We start from the raw sequence: 17,427 nt of genomic DNA on the forward strand, positions 1-17,427 counted from the left end.
CAATGAAAAAGGCATTTAATTCGCTGTCAATCAGGCTCTGAGTTGTTTTGGTCGGCCTCCCACAGGTCACGGCGGAGACATCGACTGGCAGTCAACTCCGGTGCAATACAGCAAGACTTCAATTAAAAAGGGAAGAATACATTGAAATATTCACGGTTCTTCATATAAACTTTATGGACTTTTGCAAGTTGGATAGTTTGTTTTCGGTACCCTGGTTGAGAGACGTGAGCGAAGAATGCCTGCCTGTTTTTCACAGCCCAGCAGGCCGGGAAACAGGCCAACATCGTCGCAACCAACAAAGGATGGGCAAAGTGTAATTAATGCAACGATTAGGCAAACACTGTGGCATATTGCCATTGATTGTCTGGTAGGCCTCCTGGTGTTACGCAGGAGAAGGGAATGGTATTTGAGAACATATAAGGTGTCTGTCTTCATTTTCCAGCAGCTCATCAGCCTCATTCATCCAATATTCGCAAGCTTCAGTCTATCAATCATACCTAACATACTATTCTCATATTCATCTCATTCATTAAACTCACTTCATGATGTACGGACGCCGTCAAGCAAGTTCGCGCGCATGGCGAGCACCCGCGCCTGTGACTCCATCGCCAGCACCTCCACTCGGAGATGTAATTGAGCGCATCACTCAAGACAGCCTCAAAAGCGATGGCGACCACGTGAAAATTGAGAACGCCAAAGTAGTCGCATCCTACAATTGGATCAGCTCATCTTCTCCCGAGATCATCATCCCAGGTACGTCAGCCACTCCAGAAAAACAGCATGTCTAATGGGTGCAGGTCAACCTCCAAGATGGACGCCTCTCAAAGGCCCGAATAAATTACCTGGTGACTCTGGCGAGTACTATCGCGATGTCAATGCAGCAGCTTACCCCAAACATCCTCTCGAGCCTGCAATTGTCTCTGTGATGAAGATGAATCCCAGCCCCATCCCTGTCAACATCGTTGCATGTGGAAGCACGATCGGGAACCTCCTGCGCTTTGCTCGAGGTGTTGATCTGGATCGTTCGTTTCGCATTCTTGTTGAGAAGGTCGGCGACACTGTCCATCTCATTCGCAGAGAGAATTCGCCTCGCGAGAAGATTGAAGGCGTACGAGGATTCGGGCATACATTCCCGGAGGCATACACCACATGGGACTCTTCGGTCAAGCGCTCGACCTCGCATCAGCGAATCCTTTCGTATCAATTTGGCGGTCTTGATCTCATGGTCCGCTTCGAAGGCGATGGGTACACTTCGTCCAGTCCTGTCGCCAAGACCGTGAAGGGATACACTTTCCACGATTTGGAAAGTCTCGGCATCACTGAATCGCTGTCAAAGGGCACTGGCCAACTCAAAGTGTCAGATGGAGGTGAATCCGTCCCCCAAAGCAGCATCTTCGACTTAAAGACACGATCAATCATGGCTCGTGAAAAGGATCATCTCGGCGAACAACTTCCACGCTTGTGGATCGCTCAAGTCACGCAATTCCTCCTCGCCTACCACGAGAGAGGTCTCTTCAGAGACTCCAACATTGAGATCAAGAATGTCAAAGCCGACATCACCGAATGGCAGGATCTCAACCAGCCATCGCTCAAGCGTCTCGCTGCACTCCTGCGCCTCATAATTGACAAGGCCCACGCGTCAAAGGACGGTAAGTTGGAGATCGTATGGTCCAACAGCGGTTCTCTCGAGATCCGCAAACAGCTGTCGGATGCGGGTGACGTCTTGTCTGAACCTGTCAGGAAGCAATGGGAAGCCTGGTTGGGGAGTGAGAACAAGGATCCGGAGGACTCGGAGCGCGAGGAAGAGTTGATGGCGGCGCAATCGGATAGCGACGGTGACAGTGATTATGCTGCGTGTGATCAAGAGTGCGGATATTGCGGAAAGTGTATATACTGAGGAGTGGCTGGAGGGATAAGAGTGTCATGATGTACCCGAAGAGTACATAGCATTAAACGCCGATATTGATGTTCAGACCCTTCAGTAGCCATTCTTACCGAACTACCGAGTTACAGATTCAACTGGCTAAGGGACCTTCCACATGAGACAAGGGATGCTGACAGACGTCAGTCATGGTATTACCCTTGCAACCCTTGAAATAGATACGTCCATACCCTATAGATCACATCACTTGTGCCACGCAATTGTCTCAAATGGCGCACATCTACGTTTCACCAGCGCGGATCGCAATGAATGAAGATCACTGCAAAAATAGCACTGCCTCAAGGAAAATATGGATCATCAAATAACACCTACTGGCGCGCGCCAAATCGGGCCACGCTCAGAATTCTGGGGAAGTCTGAGCCAGAAGAGTCTACGGTATCTTTAGCGCATGAATCCCAAGGCCAAGCTTTTTCTTGGTGTCAGACGAAAGCATGGGAAGGAGATCGGCAAGTGGAAAAGCTTTTCTATCGTCGTCGTACCCTTCAATGTAACAGACCACACAGTATCCGGGTTGAAATCCAATGTCTTGCGTGCTTTTTTCCCCCTCCTCCCGTGAGGTATTACGCAAGCTCGTTGGTGGAGAGTTGGAGGAATGGTCTGGATGCTCCCCCCGTATATAGTGGAGCGGGTAAAGAATGAGGGGGCGAGGCCCTTTTTAGGCGACACACAGTTCTAACTATTCCCAACGAGGCTGGAGGTTGGGGTCTTCTAGAACGAGATACGATAGAGTCGAGCCTGGTCGATCACTTTCCTGCCCTGCGGCTCTTACTGTACCTTTGGAGCGGGGTCGGAGAGGGCACGCGAGGGTAACGTGAGAAAGAAAAAGGTGTGAGGTTGGTGATGGGTTGGACGGGCCGACACTGCTGTTAAGATCAGCAGTGGGTGGTATTGATGGACAGAGAGAGAAGGAGAAGGAGAAGGAGTCCAAATGGTGGTGTCGACTGTCCCAACGACGAACCTTTTTAGTAAGGTTAGTTTATGGAGAATGGTATGCTTAAAGAAGCTTTCAGAGTTTTCATCTCTACCTTAGTTCAAGTCGCGGTCAACGACATGATGAACGGCATCTTGATTGATTTGACGGACAATCCATGAACTATAGCGGTCTATATACTCTGTACGCAACAGTCAATCAACTTATCTATCTACCCTTGTCGCTAACCTCCAGATAAAGAAGTCAACGGCGTAGGTGCCATTTCGCTATCTCGTGGTGGGGATCACCAACTTGGCTTTCCCAGCCGGAGACAGTTCCCGTTGTTAGTGTAGCGGTACCGCAGGCTATTGGCGCCGTTGTCTCAGGGGCCATAGGAGACACGGGTCACCAAGACGCCAGTACGTGGGTTACAGATTTGATCCGTACTCGTATCAGGATTGGATCCATCTCGCTCAGGCTCGCTCCGGGTACAGACTCTCTACATCACGTACGTCGTCTTGTAGCCATTGTCCTGTCCTATTTTCAGAAACTCTGACTGTACAATACGTCAGCGCGATACAGTCACCGTGTCATCTCTACGCGATGCTCCAGATCGAATGGTCCACAGATCAATTTTCAAGCCGCGCCATGTCCGAAGCGCCCAGCCAGTCTGGCCGGTCCAGCCAAGAGAGTTCAGTCAAGTGCCCGTAGGTTATAATCTAAAATTGCCTCGACCGAATCTTGGGGTCGATTCGCCTCAGCATTTCATTTCTCATGCCATTCTTGGCTTTCCCATCGCCTGCCCATGGCACCACGTCTCTCCTCGTCAGACGGGATATGGATTCCACAGACTCAATAGTAAACGTCACCTGTAATTGCTGTTTCAATAATTCGCTTTGTTTGCTCGGGCGCTGTTTCATAAAAATGAATGCAATTCCTGAGACTCTCGGTCCCCGCTGAGTTGAGTTCACTGCCCTCTGCAGGGCGATAAGATAAGCTAAACTACTGCAACGCACTGTAGCTTGGGACTTTTCAGGTGGCTTTCCCTTAAAGCTCGGGGCTGGGCTCCCCAACCTCACCTCCACACCACTACAAGCACCCCTGAAGACGCTCACTCCCAACGGGCTTGAGGTCGCATCACCAGAGCCAGTCAAGGATTGGTTTGGTTTGTTCAGTCAAGACCTTCAAGGTCGTGTCCTTTTCCATCAGACGCCCCAACTGTTCGCCACCCCAGCATCCCATCCCTCTTCTACCCCTTGTTCGTCCTCTGCAATCATTCATTACCCCGTCTCTCGCTCTCAGGATTCTTTCTTTTACTTCCACAACTTGCCTCTGTCCCTCGTTTTACTTTTGCATTGTAGCGACGGCGCCAGACGACCCCGCGAACAACTATCGGACTGGATCCGACATTACGATACCGAACGAGTCAATATGCATTTCACAAAGAAGATTGACCGAGCCTTTCAATGGGCCGGCGAAAGGATGGGCGCTGAAGCCCGAACGGCTCATTCTGATGAGTTCAAGAACCTGGAGACCGAAATGGCCCTCCGTCAAGACGGTTTGTTCCCCATGGATCATTAACTTTTCGACGACTAACGATCCCAGGCATGGAGCGCATGCAACGATCTATGAGCGGCTACGTTAAATGGTTGTCCCAACGCAATGAGCTTTTGGATAACAAAGAGCGCGGCACTCCCATGGCGGCTCTTGGCCGTACAATGGCTACCCATGGCGAGGATTTCGAGCAAGAGTCCGAGTTCGGAAACTGCCTGTTGTCCTTGGGTCGCGCCAACGAGCGCATTGGTGGCATCCAAGATTCCTACGTAGACTGTGCCAATGCCACTTGGCTGGACAACCTTGAGAGGAGTCTGGCAATGATGCGAGAGTACCAGGTATGTCAATCGATTGCTTGAGGAAACGCCCGCTAACAAGAGTAGAACGCCCGCAAGAAGCTTGAGAACCGCCGTCTCGCCTACGACGCCAGCACCAACAAGCTGCAAAAGGCCCGCCGTGACGATTTCCGCATCGAAGAAGAAGTTCGCATGAACAAGGCCAAATTCGAAGAGACCAGCGAGGATGTCCTTCGTCGTATGCAGGACATCAAGGAATCCGAGGTGGACAACATCACATCCCTAACCCAATTCCTCGACGCTGAGCTTGACTACCATGAGCGCTGCGCCGATGAGTTGCGTCGTGTTCGCCAGAACTGGGCTGGAGCTGCGTCTTCGCCTACCAGTGCTCCCAAGATCGGTCGAAGCCGATCAAACACCGCTCGTTCTTGGCAAGAGCCTCGCCATCAGGCGGTCTACGAGGAGCCAGAGGCTGAACAAGAACCCGCTCGCATTCCCAACCGTTCCCCCGGAAGCCGTCTTGCGCCTCCCCCTCCCCAACCTGCACGACCCCCGATCGGACGCGCCTCAACATTTGAAGGCCGCTCCTCATCTACAGCTACACCACTGGCCAATCTCAGAGTTCCAGGTGCTCCTCTTGCTCGCGTTGCTACTGACAGCGGTTCATACGGACGCCATGACGATGTATTCTCTGACGATGTTTCAACAAGCAGAAGTGGCAGCCCTGACTGGGAACACCGTGCTGCCAGCCCTGCAACTAGCTATGGAAGTCTAAGCCGAAGCACAAGCGGCCTGGCGCTTGGAAAGAAGCCACCGCCTCCCCCTCCCAATCGAGCCAAGAAGCCCCCGCCTCCTCCTCCTACAAGAAGGGAGAACTTGGGATATTGATGGATGTATGAGTAAATTGGTAAATTTAATATCTGGCTGGCGTTTGGATTTGATTTGGACAATAGAGTCTCCACGCAAATGCGTCTGTAATTGATTGAATTCAGCTTGAATGAGGCTATTTTAATGAGGTTCGGTCCCTGACGATCATTCCGATAAGATAAGATCACGTGACATCCAAAATAAGCAGTACCTACGCAGCTCCATCACGGCGCATCTGCTCTCTATCATCATTCACAACAACAAAATGGCGACGGAGGATGAGCGCTACAGGCAGTCGAGCCAATATCGGCTCTGGTCATTCACGCCGGCGAACTTACAAGAACTACGCGCAAAAACAAACTCCCTCGCTCGAGAACAGATTGCTCCTCGACTTGCGACAGACCCTCCGCCCGATTTCCTCACCCCCGATGAAGAGATACGCCTCGTCAAGTTCTTCACCGTCGAGCTTATTCGCGCGGCTACATTCTGCGAGCTTCCCACCGAGATTCGAGCGACGGCCGCTATCTTTCTGCGACGGTTCTACGTGACCAACTCGGTCATGACCTACCCTGCGACCGAACTCCTCAAAACATCACTCTTCTTTGGATGCAAGGCTGAAGGTTTCTTCTACAAGCTCAATGCCTTTTCAGATAAATTCCCAAAGACAACGGGCGAGCAGATCCTGGCGGGAGAGTTTCTTCTGTGCCAGGGAATCCGCTTTGCTTTTGATGTGCGACATCCGTTCAGAGCGCTCGAGGGTGCCATTCTGGAATTGAGAAGAAGGCTACCGGACGAAGAGACGCGAATCAATAAGGCGCATGCCCGCGCGCGTGACATTCTCAAGTTCAGTCCTTTGCTGACAGACGCATATTTCCATTATGCACCGAGTCAAATCATGATGGCGGCGCTTTCCATGGTAGATCATGGACTGCTCGACACATTGATCCCGACATCTGGTCAAGGTGGCAATGCTAGCCAGGAATCAGCATTTGCAAACATGCGAGACAAGATTCTAGGAGCTGTAGACGGCTGCCGCAAGATGCTTGAGGAGGAACCTCCCGAGAGAATGACCGAGTATTGGGGAACGGTACGTTTAAAGCTTGGCTTGTTGCCCGAACCAGACTAACAGGAGCAGCCCGAAATCGTCAAAGCGATGAAACCACTTCGAAAGAAACTGCAGAAATGTCGTGATCCCGATCGAGCGGACCTAGTCAATCTTCAACGAGCGAGACGAGAACAGGTTATGAACAAAGAAAAGAAGGCGGCAGCCAACGAGGACGGCACAGTATTTGGGGATGATCTCCGAGAGACAAAGAGAGTGAAACTGGAAAACGCCGATCCATTTGGACCTCCTCTCTGAGTTGGCCCGTCAATTGGTGAACAATCCTTTCGCCGAACGACGAAACCAATCGGCATCTGCCAACAATTTTGCCAAACTCTGCGACAGTCTGGACTCTGAACCATGTCCGGCCATTTTTGACCGATGCATGAGCTGACCAACATCCCTTTTGTCCCCCGGCGTTGCATTGGCCGGTTTACAGTCCAAGGGAGCTCTTCATCACCCTATGAAACAGCTGGAATGCAACGCTAGCAGTGCCGAGCGCCTTGGCAGCGTCTTCAATTGAGTGAGGATCAGTCAAAACACAAGTCGGCTGTGTTGAAAACTGTGCTTTTGCGATACCTTAACAAATATCTATGACGATATCACGATACCCGATCGGCTGTGGAGTGTGGGGATCCGGGCTGAGGAAGCTTGCAGCCTAGTCCGGATCGACTCCAAACCCAATGAGATTTTGCGGATATTACCAGCGAGAGAATGAAGCTATTGAACTGTATAGGTTGTCTGTTACGCGGTTCGGTGGCCTCCAGCGCCTGGAACCGACACAACAAACAGGCTTTTCTCAGGTTCAATACGAGGCAGAACTAGTTACATAGCTAATGGAAATCTCTCGCGTTGTCCAATTGAATGCACGTCTCTCCCATGGTGCGACTCCAAACTGCAACTCCCGGAGACAACAGCTTCCCCGGCTTTCGGCACACGGCAAGCCACGACAGAAGCAGAGCTTTTTGCCAACCCTTGACCTCGTCTCAGACCCAAGAGCCTTGGCGTGGGCTGAGTAGCACTTCACCATTCTGGCCATTGATGACGCCTGAGCTCTTGGTCTATGTCATTGACTCTGTTTTGAGTCTGGTCTCGCGAGGGGGCTCGTGCTGGGCGAAGCTTTACCAATTGGCCAGGATGCTGCCGTGAGAGCTAACGAGCTTGTCTCTCGAGGAGTTCTTAAGCTGTGCTCCCCCCGTGTTTTGGAATTGAGTTGTGTTGTTTATCCAAGATTAACTCTGTCTAGTCCATCATCAAAATGAAGCTGCAGTCTCTTGTCGCCCTCGCCCTCTCGGGCTACGCCACCGCCCAGAGCCGTGTCAACCTCACTGCTGCTCTCGAGTCTGAGAACTCTACCCTCTCTGAGCTCAGCGGTATGTTACTGCATCTCATTTGTCGATGCAAGCTGACCGTGTAGGCCTCCTTCGTGCCCAGCCCAGTCTTCTCAGAGATCTTGGCCGTCTCAGGAATGTCACCATCTTGGCCCCAAGCAACGATGCCATCAAGGACCTCCTCAACGACACCGCTGTCGCCCGCATGGTCGAGAACGACCCCAGCTCCGTCGCTGCTATCCTTCAGTACCATGTTCTGAACGGTACCTACTATGCCAGCAACATCAGCGACACACCCGCTTTTGTCCCTACGCTCCTCAACAACGCGACATATGCCAATGTCACTGGTGGACAGCGTGTCGAGGCTTTGGCCAATGGTGACACTGTCAGCTTCTACAGTGGTTTCCGTCAACAGTCCAATGTCACCAAGGCTGTAAGTCATCCAATTGATCAATCACAGCATTCACTAACACGCTCAGGACCTCAACTTCACTGGTGGTGTCATCCACATCATCAACAAGGTCCTCGCCGTTCCCAAGAACCTTTCCGACACGGCCATTGCCGCCAACCTCTCCGCCGTTGCTGGCGCTCTCACCGAGTCCAAGCTCGTCACAAACCTCACCAATGAGAAGAACATCACTGTCTTTGCTCCCAGCAACAGCGCCTTTGCCAACATTGGTTCTGTCCTCTCCAACTTGAGCGAGTCTGACCTTGAGAGCATTCTCAAGTACCACGTTGTCAACAACACTCTTGGATACAGCTCTACCCTCAAGAACGGTACTCTCACCACTTCTGAGGGTGAGAAGCTCAACATTGTTATTCACAACGGCACTGTCTTTGTCAATGAGGCCAAGGTCATTGTCCCTGATGTCCTCATCGCCAACGGTGTCGTCCATGTCATTGATGCGTAAGTCACTCACCCACTTCTACAAACCCAACTAACATCTTCAGTGTCCTCAACCCCGACAAGCCCTCTGCCACCGCCAACCCTACCGCCAGCACCCAGGAGGCCGCTTTCTCCGGTGCCAGCTCCGTCAGCGACATCCCCTTCACATCGGGTGTTCCCGAGAACACAAACACAGCTGCGGCCACTGGCCTGTCGCCTTCGACCTCCACTGAAGGCGCTGCCCAGGCCACTGCTGCTATTGCGCTCGGTGCCCTTTTCGGTGGTGCTGCCCTTGTCATGAACTTCTAAACTTCGTCGGATTAATGGTTAATGGTTATGTGCATAGTATGGATTACTGGACAATAGTAATGATGGATTGAATACATGATTTGACCTACGGCTTGTACCTTGCAGTGAAAGTTTAGTTCTCGATGCTCCCGAAGCCACGGCAAATGCCACAACGTGACTCGCTCAAACCTTCGTAGCAGGCCCTTCATCCCCGTAGATTGGGTCTTGCCTAAACCACTCCACGTGCTTAATAGCTCCCACCTTTTCCTCCTCGCCCTTCTTCCCATAGCACATATCCCAGTCACAGCCCTTTGGATAACTCCCGACCATCTCAAACCCACCGTCCAGATCCTCCAACAGCCGATGCCCCACTCCCGCAGGCACAATAACAACATCGCCCGTTTCCACCAGCGGCTCAACCCTCCCCTCATTATCCTCGCCACCAAAGCATAAGCGGGCTCTGCCGTGGCTTATGCAGAGGACCTCGTGGGTCGTGCTGTGGAAGTGCGTTTGGGAGTACATTGTGTAGCGCCACTGCGGTATGACCACGTTAATTGAGTTTAGGTGCGCTTCGATCTTTGATGCGGTTATGGGGGCCTTGAAGGCGGCGTGGTAGTGAAGAAGTGGTTTTTGGTGGATGCTGCAATTGGGGATATGGTTGTGAGATGGGATCAGATGTTTGGAGACGCGGAGGGATGAGGGAGGTGTTAGAGACATTGTGGGCGGTTTAAGTGTAGGTAGAGTATTGAAGATGTGAAGAACTGGGTGATGCTGTGATGTTATTGAGCTGTTGAAGGTATGAAGCAACGATTCCACTTGACGTCATTATTCTATCTTTAGGGTAGGTTAATGGAGCAATTTTCATCACATTTGACAAGCTCTTCCAGCAACTCAAGTATTTTCCTATTCACACACGCGCTCTGTATGTTAATCGATAACAGAAGTCAATGATAAAATGCGATACCTACCCGGAACCCGAGCATTGGCACTTCCCCACGATCGGGACCCACGTGGCGGCCGGGGAGGCTTCCGGTGTTGACACGGCCAAGTCCGCTTTGTCCGGCTGGGCATAAGCACCCTTGACATTACCTAGGGGCATATTATAAATACATCCTGACGAGACTTCGTAGCTGAGAAGTCATGCACTATTATAGAGCGCAAGGGATGATTCCAATAGTGTCAACAAACGAATTCATAAAATACAGCCCAAACAGCTTAACAAACACAGATCCTCCAATTGAACGGACCAATGGTTAGGGGCAGAAAGGACACAAAAACCAAAATAATAAGGTCAGTTTATTATGACCATTGTGTCAGAAGAAGCCCAGATATCCGTTGTATACGAGTAGCCCCCCGAAGCAAGATGAGCATCGAAATTATCTAAGAGGATGTGCTGAGGCCCGTGGTATCTGTCAAAAGTCTGGACGAAAGCTATGTTCTCGACAGGATATTCGAGATTAGGCTGTATAAAATTAAGCTTAACGCAATGAAGAACAATGCACAGTCCACAGGATTGGATGGAGCACGGCCATTATGGATAGGGTAATGAGCTGGATGATAACGGACTATCCCCCATGGTATCAATTCACTAGACCGACTATACAACGAATCGGAATGCAGCTGTCAAGTACGCATATGGGTTTATTAATAGTCCCTGTAAGACTCGCAGATTCACCGGTGACTATTGCTCAATTCTTGACAATGTCAAGGTCGAGCTTGAATCCTGTTCAATGCAACGACGTTCATCGCCTTCATGACTCAATCACTGGAACGGGCATCCTTATCGTTGCATTGAAACGACAATGTCATGTGCTGCATTGCGTCAATCTTGAATGCAACCAAAGAGACATCCAGACTCGTTAGATCTGCTACCCGCGGCGATATGCTTCTTACCCACCCGGACAAGATACCTCATACAGGAACAATCTGCGTATTTTCGAGGCCAAAGCTTTCGGCAGATCACTGAATCTAGCTTAAAAGGTGGAAAAACAGCGAACACTTTGCGCAATGTGTCAAGGCCACGCGAGAAGCATACCAGATCTGCTTCATGGCCACTGACAGACGCAGGGGTTTTGACCACATGGAACACCTGCAAGCAATCTAGAACACGTTGTCAAACAATCAGGGTTGAACAGTGCATCAGTCGAGGTTGCATTTCTAACGATGGCAAGGGTAATATGCAAGTAACCCATGTCGATGGAGGCCTACAAAACATTCAAGCCAACGAACTACAGGCGAAGTAACATAATTATAGTCAAATGATGACTACCAAGTGGAGAGAGCATTAATCATTGCCAAGCCAACTACTCCATCGATGACAGAACGCGTTCTGCCAGATTCCTTAGTGACCGTTGATGTAATAGCCCTAGGATCATGACTAGCTATGAATATGTACAGGGCTAGTTAGCGGTCTCGACAGGTCTAGCTTCTAGTTCCAATAGCTTCACCGAGGCGAGGATGGAAATGGGTCACCTCCGCAAAACGCTACGATGGTACGAGAACCTTGTTTCCCAGGAGCGAACCCATTCTGTTCAATCGTCCGAGGCTATTAAATTGCATGTGAGAATAGACCGTCAACCGGGCGATTGGGATAATATTTGCTTCTTCTGATAAGCTTTTGGAAATTTCCTCGTCTTCGGTTGAATTGCCGCGTTGAGTTGAAACCTGGGGTAGCATCGGACCAAGCTAACCCGAGTTTTATCAGGCTGATTTGAGTTCTGATGAAGCACAAAAACTCGGAATAAAGGGGGAGTTTGTTGGTTACGGAACGATTCCGTTGCAGAAATCATGCATTTGGCTGACTCGAAGTCGAGCGCCTCCAAGAGTCATTATGCTGATCATTTCCATTCTCACATTTAAGCCAAATCTCGAGATGATCTTCGTCCACAGCCCAACCAATCCTTGGCGAGACAGGGATCGGGCCGTTGGCACATGCCAAGCTGATTTGATTGATTTGATTGTCAAGGATCTTTTGCTTACACTAACCCATGAGACACCTTCCAGAATTGGGACCTCACCCACGACTTGAAACTCCGGTCTCTCTCTCACCACGAAAAAAGGAGGTTACCGAAGCCCGGCAGTCCCTTGCCGATTAGTGCGGTTCCTGAGATTTCAGCCCAAACTAAATTACTGTACAGCCCAGTGACAGTCCCAAGTTACGAGATACTCTAAACAAACCTGAGCTTGCGCCAATTAATACACTAGAGCTATCAGCCCCTGCAGGGAACACAAACCTGTAGGCGATGTGACGCTGTATCTGGAAGAATCCGGATCATCCATGTTTTAACTTGCTTCCAAATTGACGGGACGAACGCAGTGGGGTTGCGCTGATCCCTTGAGACGATGACTGTAAGGTCAAGGTTTAAAAAAGAGAACGCCTACTTCTGCCCCAAAGCAAATCTGTTAAATATCCCCTGGGGTCCGCACACGCGGGTCGTCCTCCTTGTAAAACGTTTGTCGATCAATATGAAGTGGATTGTGCCTTTTCTGGTGGCCTTTGTGCCCCTGGCAGCGGCAGCGAATGCAACCAAAGAGTTGTTGACCAATCTGCCTGCCTGTGCAGTGAGTTTTGTCCCTCAATCGGGTTGTCTGTGCTAATTTGTAGGCTCCTTGTTATGAAGATGCCATCAAAAAGTCGGACTGCAACTCGACCGATGTGAAATGCGTGTGCTCAACGCAAGTCATCATCCAAACAGCAGAGGCATGCGCCGCCCAAGCATGTCACGTCAGAGACAGTCTGAGTACGTCGACCCTCCTCTAACACCACAAGTCTCTAACATGAGTAGCAACGCTCAACATGACATACACCTACTGCGAAGTCCCCGTGCGAAACAAGACCCCCATCTTCATCAACGTCACAATCGTTCTCGGCGTGATATCCGGCGTCGCAACCGCCCTCCGTCTCTGGTCCAAATTCTTCTTCACCAAGACCGAACTCGGCCTCGACGACCTCTTCATCGTGCTCACGCTCTTCATCGGCATGCCCTCCACCGCCATGAACATCCACGGAACCGCCGGCCACGGAGAAGGCCGCGATATCTGGACGCTAGAGTTTGATGACATCACAAAGTTTGGGTTTTACTTTTGGCTGCTTGAGATATTCTACTTTGCGCAGGTTTCGCTGCTCAAGACGTCGTTGTTGTTCTTTTACCTGAGAATTTTCCCGGGGAATGCGCAAAAGTTGCTTTGGGGGACTATTATTTTCAATAGTGTGTTTGGTGTCTTGTTTATGTTTTTGGCGGCGTTTCAGTGTACGCCTGTGAGCTATTTCTGGTTGAATTGGGATGGAGAGCACAAGGGAACATGGTACGTTCGCAATTGTGATTGTCGGATTTGGCTAACAGTATCAGCATGAATTCAACTGCCATCGGCTGGGCCAATGCATCTATCAGTGTTGCTGTGGATGTATGGATGCTTGCAGTTCCATTGTGGTATCTCCGAAAGCTCAAACTGCATTGGAAAAAGAAGATTGGTGTCGCTGCCATGTTCATCGTAGGAACCTTGTAAGTCATCCGCCAATTTCAACGAGCGTAGCTAACTTTTCAGCGTCACCGTCGTGAGCATCATTCGTCTCCAATTCCTCGTCGATCTCGGCTCATCTCACAACCCGACATACGACCAAACCGACATCTCCATCTGGTCAACCGTTGAAATCAACGTCGGTATCATTTGCGCATCCATGCCCGCTCTAAGAGTCATTCTCGTCCGTCTGTTCCCCTCTCTTGGAGGTTCATCCTACGATTCGAGCAAATACAACAACTACGGGGAACATTATGGACGAAAATCACATATCATGAGTCGAAGTCGTGCTCGGGTGGAGTTACCTTCTCATACAGGTGACTCTATACATACGCCTGAACATGGAGGTATTGAGTTGCAGAGGACGTTTCATGTGCAGTATAGTGAGAATGATGAGCAGAGTCTTGTTAACGGGGAGAGTAAGTTTAACAAGACACAAGTTACGACTCAGATGAGGTCTGAAAGTCCGAGCGATAGGTCTTTGTAGCCATAGTTGATTGATACCATAGCAAAACTAATGAACATATTCTTACATACTGTGCACTTCTATTCAGTTTGAATTCTTGTAGAGCTTAGGTCCAAGCGCGTAATCGGGTCAATGCACGCGATCCATCAAATGCACAGACTTGTCATGTCTTTGTTGCTTGAGCAAAGTCATAGTGGAGGGTGATTGATTAGCCCATCCCATTTCGGCCAAAGAGATTATCGTGATTCATAAAGCGATAGATAATAAAGTCTACAATTCCGCGGATACTATACAAGTAGAATTTGCATACTATTTCCTCAAGTTCCTCGAATTTCATATAACCTTGGCCTTGGTGATGTCGCGCACAAGCCATACTTCTGCGACTAGTTTGACGCCACTTTGTATTGTCTTGAGAATAATATCAAATTCAACCTGATTTTGAATCTAAACGAGCTATTGTTCTTTATACAGCCAATCAACATGCATAAGTCCCTGTTGGTTTCTGGTCATTCTCAGTTCATGCTTGCAACGAGTCGTATCTAAAAGAAACGCTTTCACTTCTGTTTCCGCCGAGAACAAGTCCGAAAGAAAATCAGAGATCGAGAAACATTCGAAAAGTCTATGAAATCATGGGCAGCTCTTATATTGAGGGAGCAGCTATCACCATCCAGCCACTATCACAAGTTTCACGGATCGACTATGACAGTGATGTGTTTCGGCAGTTTGAAACTTGCAGAGAATCTGTAAATGGACAGCTCAGGAAATATTTTCAGGCTATCGGACATGAAGAGAGTCGCGATCATCTTCCAGGCCTTTATGCCAGACCTCGTCCTCTCCGAGGATCAGAAGCAGATCAGAGGGCCAGACTCTCACAAACCAACGCTATACATAATCTCATCAAGCTCGACGACATTCTTGGACAGATCAAACAACAGGAGCGGCCTTACATCAGTGCTGTATCTCCCGTCATTGTTGCATGGTATGTATCATGGGCCTGTTAGGTTCATTGCTTACAAGCATAGGACGGCATTTTGGTTCACCTTGTCATACGTCACCTCGCTAGGCGATCTATCTGTTCTTTTCATGACCGGGGCTGTTTCGGGAGCTTTAGCTATTGCTGCTCAGCTGGTTCGAAAGTTTCTGCAGTTGAGGAAGATTACTCCTTTGCAGCACAAGGTGCGAGGACTGGTTCGAGCGTTCAAGAATGGGACAATAAGGTATAGGGATTCGGAGGAAGTCATGATTTCGTCGTTAAATTAGATTTATTTACGTATGTGGATTAGTTATCACAAAAGCTTCACTTGGCCGCCTTCTCATTTGTAGACTTCAGCCCTATGCTGCCCAGCTCGCTTGGCAAGCATATATGCTTTCTTGGCTTCCTGGCACTGTTTTGGAAACTGCCAACTTCCTCTTCTGGAACGACTTCCTCATTCATCCCGCAAGACCTTGTGCCGCGACCCTGCATCGCGATTACGATCGATCGGATCCACCGTCAATTAGATACGAGTTAGAAAACCGGGGCAGAATGCACAATGGGAGAGTCCAAATGTTAATTAAAGCCTAGGTACGAAGTATAACCCTATTCCTCAGACTCGTTATCCTTGTCAAGCACATGATTTGCCGGGCGCTCAGGGACAAGGAAAACGGCAAAGGATGTCGAAGGGAGAGAAATGCAGAACATGACAAAGGCAACGATGAGGTTGGTGAGAGATGGAACCTTTGCAGCACCGACACCAAATGCCAAGCATGAACCAAGAGATTCGAAAGATCGGACCAAGCCAACAGCGAGAGTCAGGGTCTCTACGTCCTCGAAGAAAGTTCCAATGATCCAGTACACAAACATGTAATGAGATTCGTTCATGAATCTGATATGTCAGCACTTGTTTCTCATATGTAGGTAGACGTGAACTTACCGAAGAAGAACTTGCACAGCAAATCCACGACCGAAGCCAGGGAGGTCCCAGTCGAGAGTGACAGCAGGGTTGGCGCTACGATACTCCAGCTCCATAGCAAACTGCCAACCAAACAGAGCAGTCATGGTAACAGCCAAGAACACCCAAGTAATTCTGGCAAGTTGAGGTCGGCTGAAATACTTGAGATCAAAGAACCAGCCCCAGAAGATATTGGCGCCGGTAGCAGCAATGCCCGAAGTCAGTGAAGCCAAAGCACGAGCTCGGACGGAAAAGTAGTTGACGAGATAAATGCCCAGATAAGTACTGTTCCAGTTGAAGCCAACGAGAATAGGAATCAAGAGGAAGAATTGCTTGCGCTTGATGAGAGCGCCCCATCGTCTGCACTGTTCCTTGATGCTCTTGTTGGTTTGAGTGTGAGGTAGCTTGGAGCCATCGGGCCGTATGACTTTGTTGGGAGGTGAGATGAGAAGGGCGAGAGGAAGACCGAGGCATTGAAGAGCGATGAGGACGAGATAAGTGGTGTATCCAACACGGCCCCTCTTTCCAGACTCGACGTTGAGTGAGAGCTGAATGGAAGAGCCAATGAGTTGACCAAGCTCACGAAGCCCAAGCCAAATTCCAGCTGTAAAAGTTAGCACCGTGACTTTGCGACCAGAAGATATCACTTACTGAACTTTCCACGATCCTTGACATCACCATATCCCAAAGCGATAGCACCCTCCGAAGCCCAAAGCGCAGAAGCAGCAATACCGCAGGTAGCACCACCAAACAGAACAAACCACTCAACACCATATCTGTTATTGGTGTAAAGCGCCGCAGAATACGGTGCATATCCAAGGGTGCCGATAACAAGAACCCATTTCAGACCGATCTTATTGGCCAGGATACTGAAGATGGAACACCCGAAAACCATGATGCCAAAAGTGAGCGAGTTGGCGCCATTGACAAGGTATGGCTCCTGCTGACCACCAGCGCCAGTATCTAGAATTGTCAGCGATGGAAAGTGAATAGACGGAGAACATACTGTTGAGGGCATTCCAGATTCCTGGTTGAGTGAAGGAGATTAAACCAACGATTATGACATTGAATAAAGGACTGCGATACCATCGCGTAAACCGAGATACAGGCTTAGACTGCTCGATGCTCTGCTCAGTGACATCCTTGGCATCTTTATCACTGCCCGATTCGATCACAGCGTTGGACGACATTTTGACACACAGACATCCAAAGTCAAAGACAAACTCAATTCAGAAATGTTCCAACCCTCACCTCTTATAAACCCCTCTCATATCGCCATTCTCTCACAAGATTTTCATCAATGGAGTATCAATTGTGGATTGGAACAAGGTTAATG

At 49.6% G+C, this 17,427-nt stretch overlaps 8 protein-coding genes across 8 annotated transcripts; 6 read left to right on the top strand and 2 right to left on the bottom strand.

Moving 5' to 3' along the window:
* Positions 1–545: 545 nt before the first annotated feature.
* On the top strand, positions 546–1,897 carry FMAN_11138 (uncharacterized protein; the record flags this gene model as incomplete). The annotated part of the gene is made up of 2 exons (XM_041833911.1): positions 546–753; positions 798–1,897. 2 exons carry the CDS (start codon positions 546–548, stop codon positions 1,895–1,897), a joined length of 1,308 nt encoding a protein of 435 aa, XP_041684227.1.
* Positions 1,898–4,283: 2,386 nt separating this feature from the next.
* FMAN_11139 (uncharacterized protein) lies at positions 4,284–5,590 on the top strand (the record flags this gene model as incomplete). Its single annotated transcript, XM_041833912.1, has 3 exons — positions 4,284–4,410; positions 4,458–4,744; positions 4,790–5,590. The coding sequence occupies 3 exons, from the start codon at positions 4,284–4,286 to the stop codon at positions 5,588–5,590; spliced, it is 1,215 nt and encodes a 404-aa protein (XP_041684228.1).
* Positions 5,591–5,834: 244 nt separating this feature from the next.
* FMAN_11140 (uncharacterized protein) lies at positions 5,835–6,929 on the top strand (the record flags this gene model as incomplete). Its single annotated transcript, XM_041833913.1, has 2 exons — positions 5,835–6,656; positions 6,705–6,929. The coding sequence occupies 2 exons, from the start codon at positions 5,835–5,837 to the stop codon at positions 6,927–6,929; spliced, it is 1,047 nt and encodes a 348-aa protein (XP_041684229.1).
* A 1,000-nt stretch (positions 6,930–7,929) lies between these two features.
* Positions 7,930–9,197, top strand: FMAN_11141 (uncharacterized protein; the record flags this gene model as incomplete). Its single annotated transcript, XM_041833914.1, has 4 exons — positions 7,930–8,044; positions 8,089–8,435; positions 8,482–8,909; positions 8,954–9,197. The coding sequence occupies 4 exons, from the start codon at positions 7,930–7,932 to the stop codon at positions 9,195–9,197; spliced, it is 1,134 nt and encodes a 377-aa protein (XP_041684230.1).
* A 162-nt stretch (positions 9,198–9,359) lies between these two features.
* On the bottom strand, positions 9,360–9,893 carry FMAN_11142 (uncharacterized protein; the record flags this gene model as incomplete). The annotated part of the gene is made up of 1 exon (XM_041833915.1): positions 9,360–9,893. The coding sequence occupies one exon, from the start codon at positions 9,891–9,893 to the stop codon at positions 9,360–9,362; it is 534 nt and encodes a 177-aa protein (XP_041684231.1).
* A 2,748-nt stretch (positions 9,894–12,641) lies between these two features.
* On the top strand, positions 12,642–14,181 carry FMAN_11143 (uncharacterized protein; the record flags this gene model as incomplete). Its single annotated transcript, XM_041833916.1, has 5 exons — positions 12,642–12,737; positions 12,781–12,916; positions 12,962–13,481; positions 13,526–13,678; positions 13,722–14,181. 5 exons carry the CDS (start codon positions 12,642–12,644, stop codon positions 14,179–14,181), a joined length of 1,365 nt encoding a protein of 454 aa, XP_041684232.1.
* Positions 14,182–14,789: 608 nt separating this feature from the next.
* On the top strand, positions 14,790–15,420 carry FMAN_11144 (uncharacterized protein; the record flags this gene model as incomplete). The annotated part of the gene is made up of 2 exons (XM_041833917.1): positions 14,790–15,139; positions 15,183–15,420. 2 exons carry the CDS (start codon positions 14,790–14,792, stop codon positions 15,418–15,420), a joined length of 588 nt encoding a protein of 195 aa, XP_041684233.1.
* Positions 15,421–15,739: 319 nt separating this feature from the next.
* FMAN_11145 (uncharacterized protein) lies at positions 15,740–17,281 on the bottom strand (the record flags this gene model as incomplete). Its single annotated transcript, XM_041833918.1, has 4 exons — positions 15,740–16,025; positions 16,074–16,695; positions 16,743–17,054; positions 17,098–17,281. The coding sequence occupies 4 exons, from the start codon at positions 17,279–17,281 to the stop codon at positions 15,740–15,742; spliced, it is 1,404 nt and encodes a 467-aa protein (XP_041684234.1).
* Positions 17,282–17,427: the final 146 nt, after the last annotated feature.

This window comes from Fusarium mangiferae (genome assembly GCF_900044065.1).
Source record: "Fusarium mangiferae strain MRC7560 genome assembly, contig: FMAN_scaffold008, whole genome shotgun sequence".
NCBI lineage: Eukaryota > Fungi > Ascomycota > Sordariomycetes > Hypocreales > Nectriaceae > Fusarium > Fusarium mangiferae.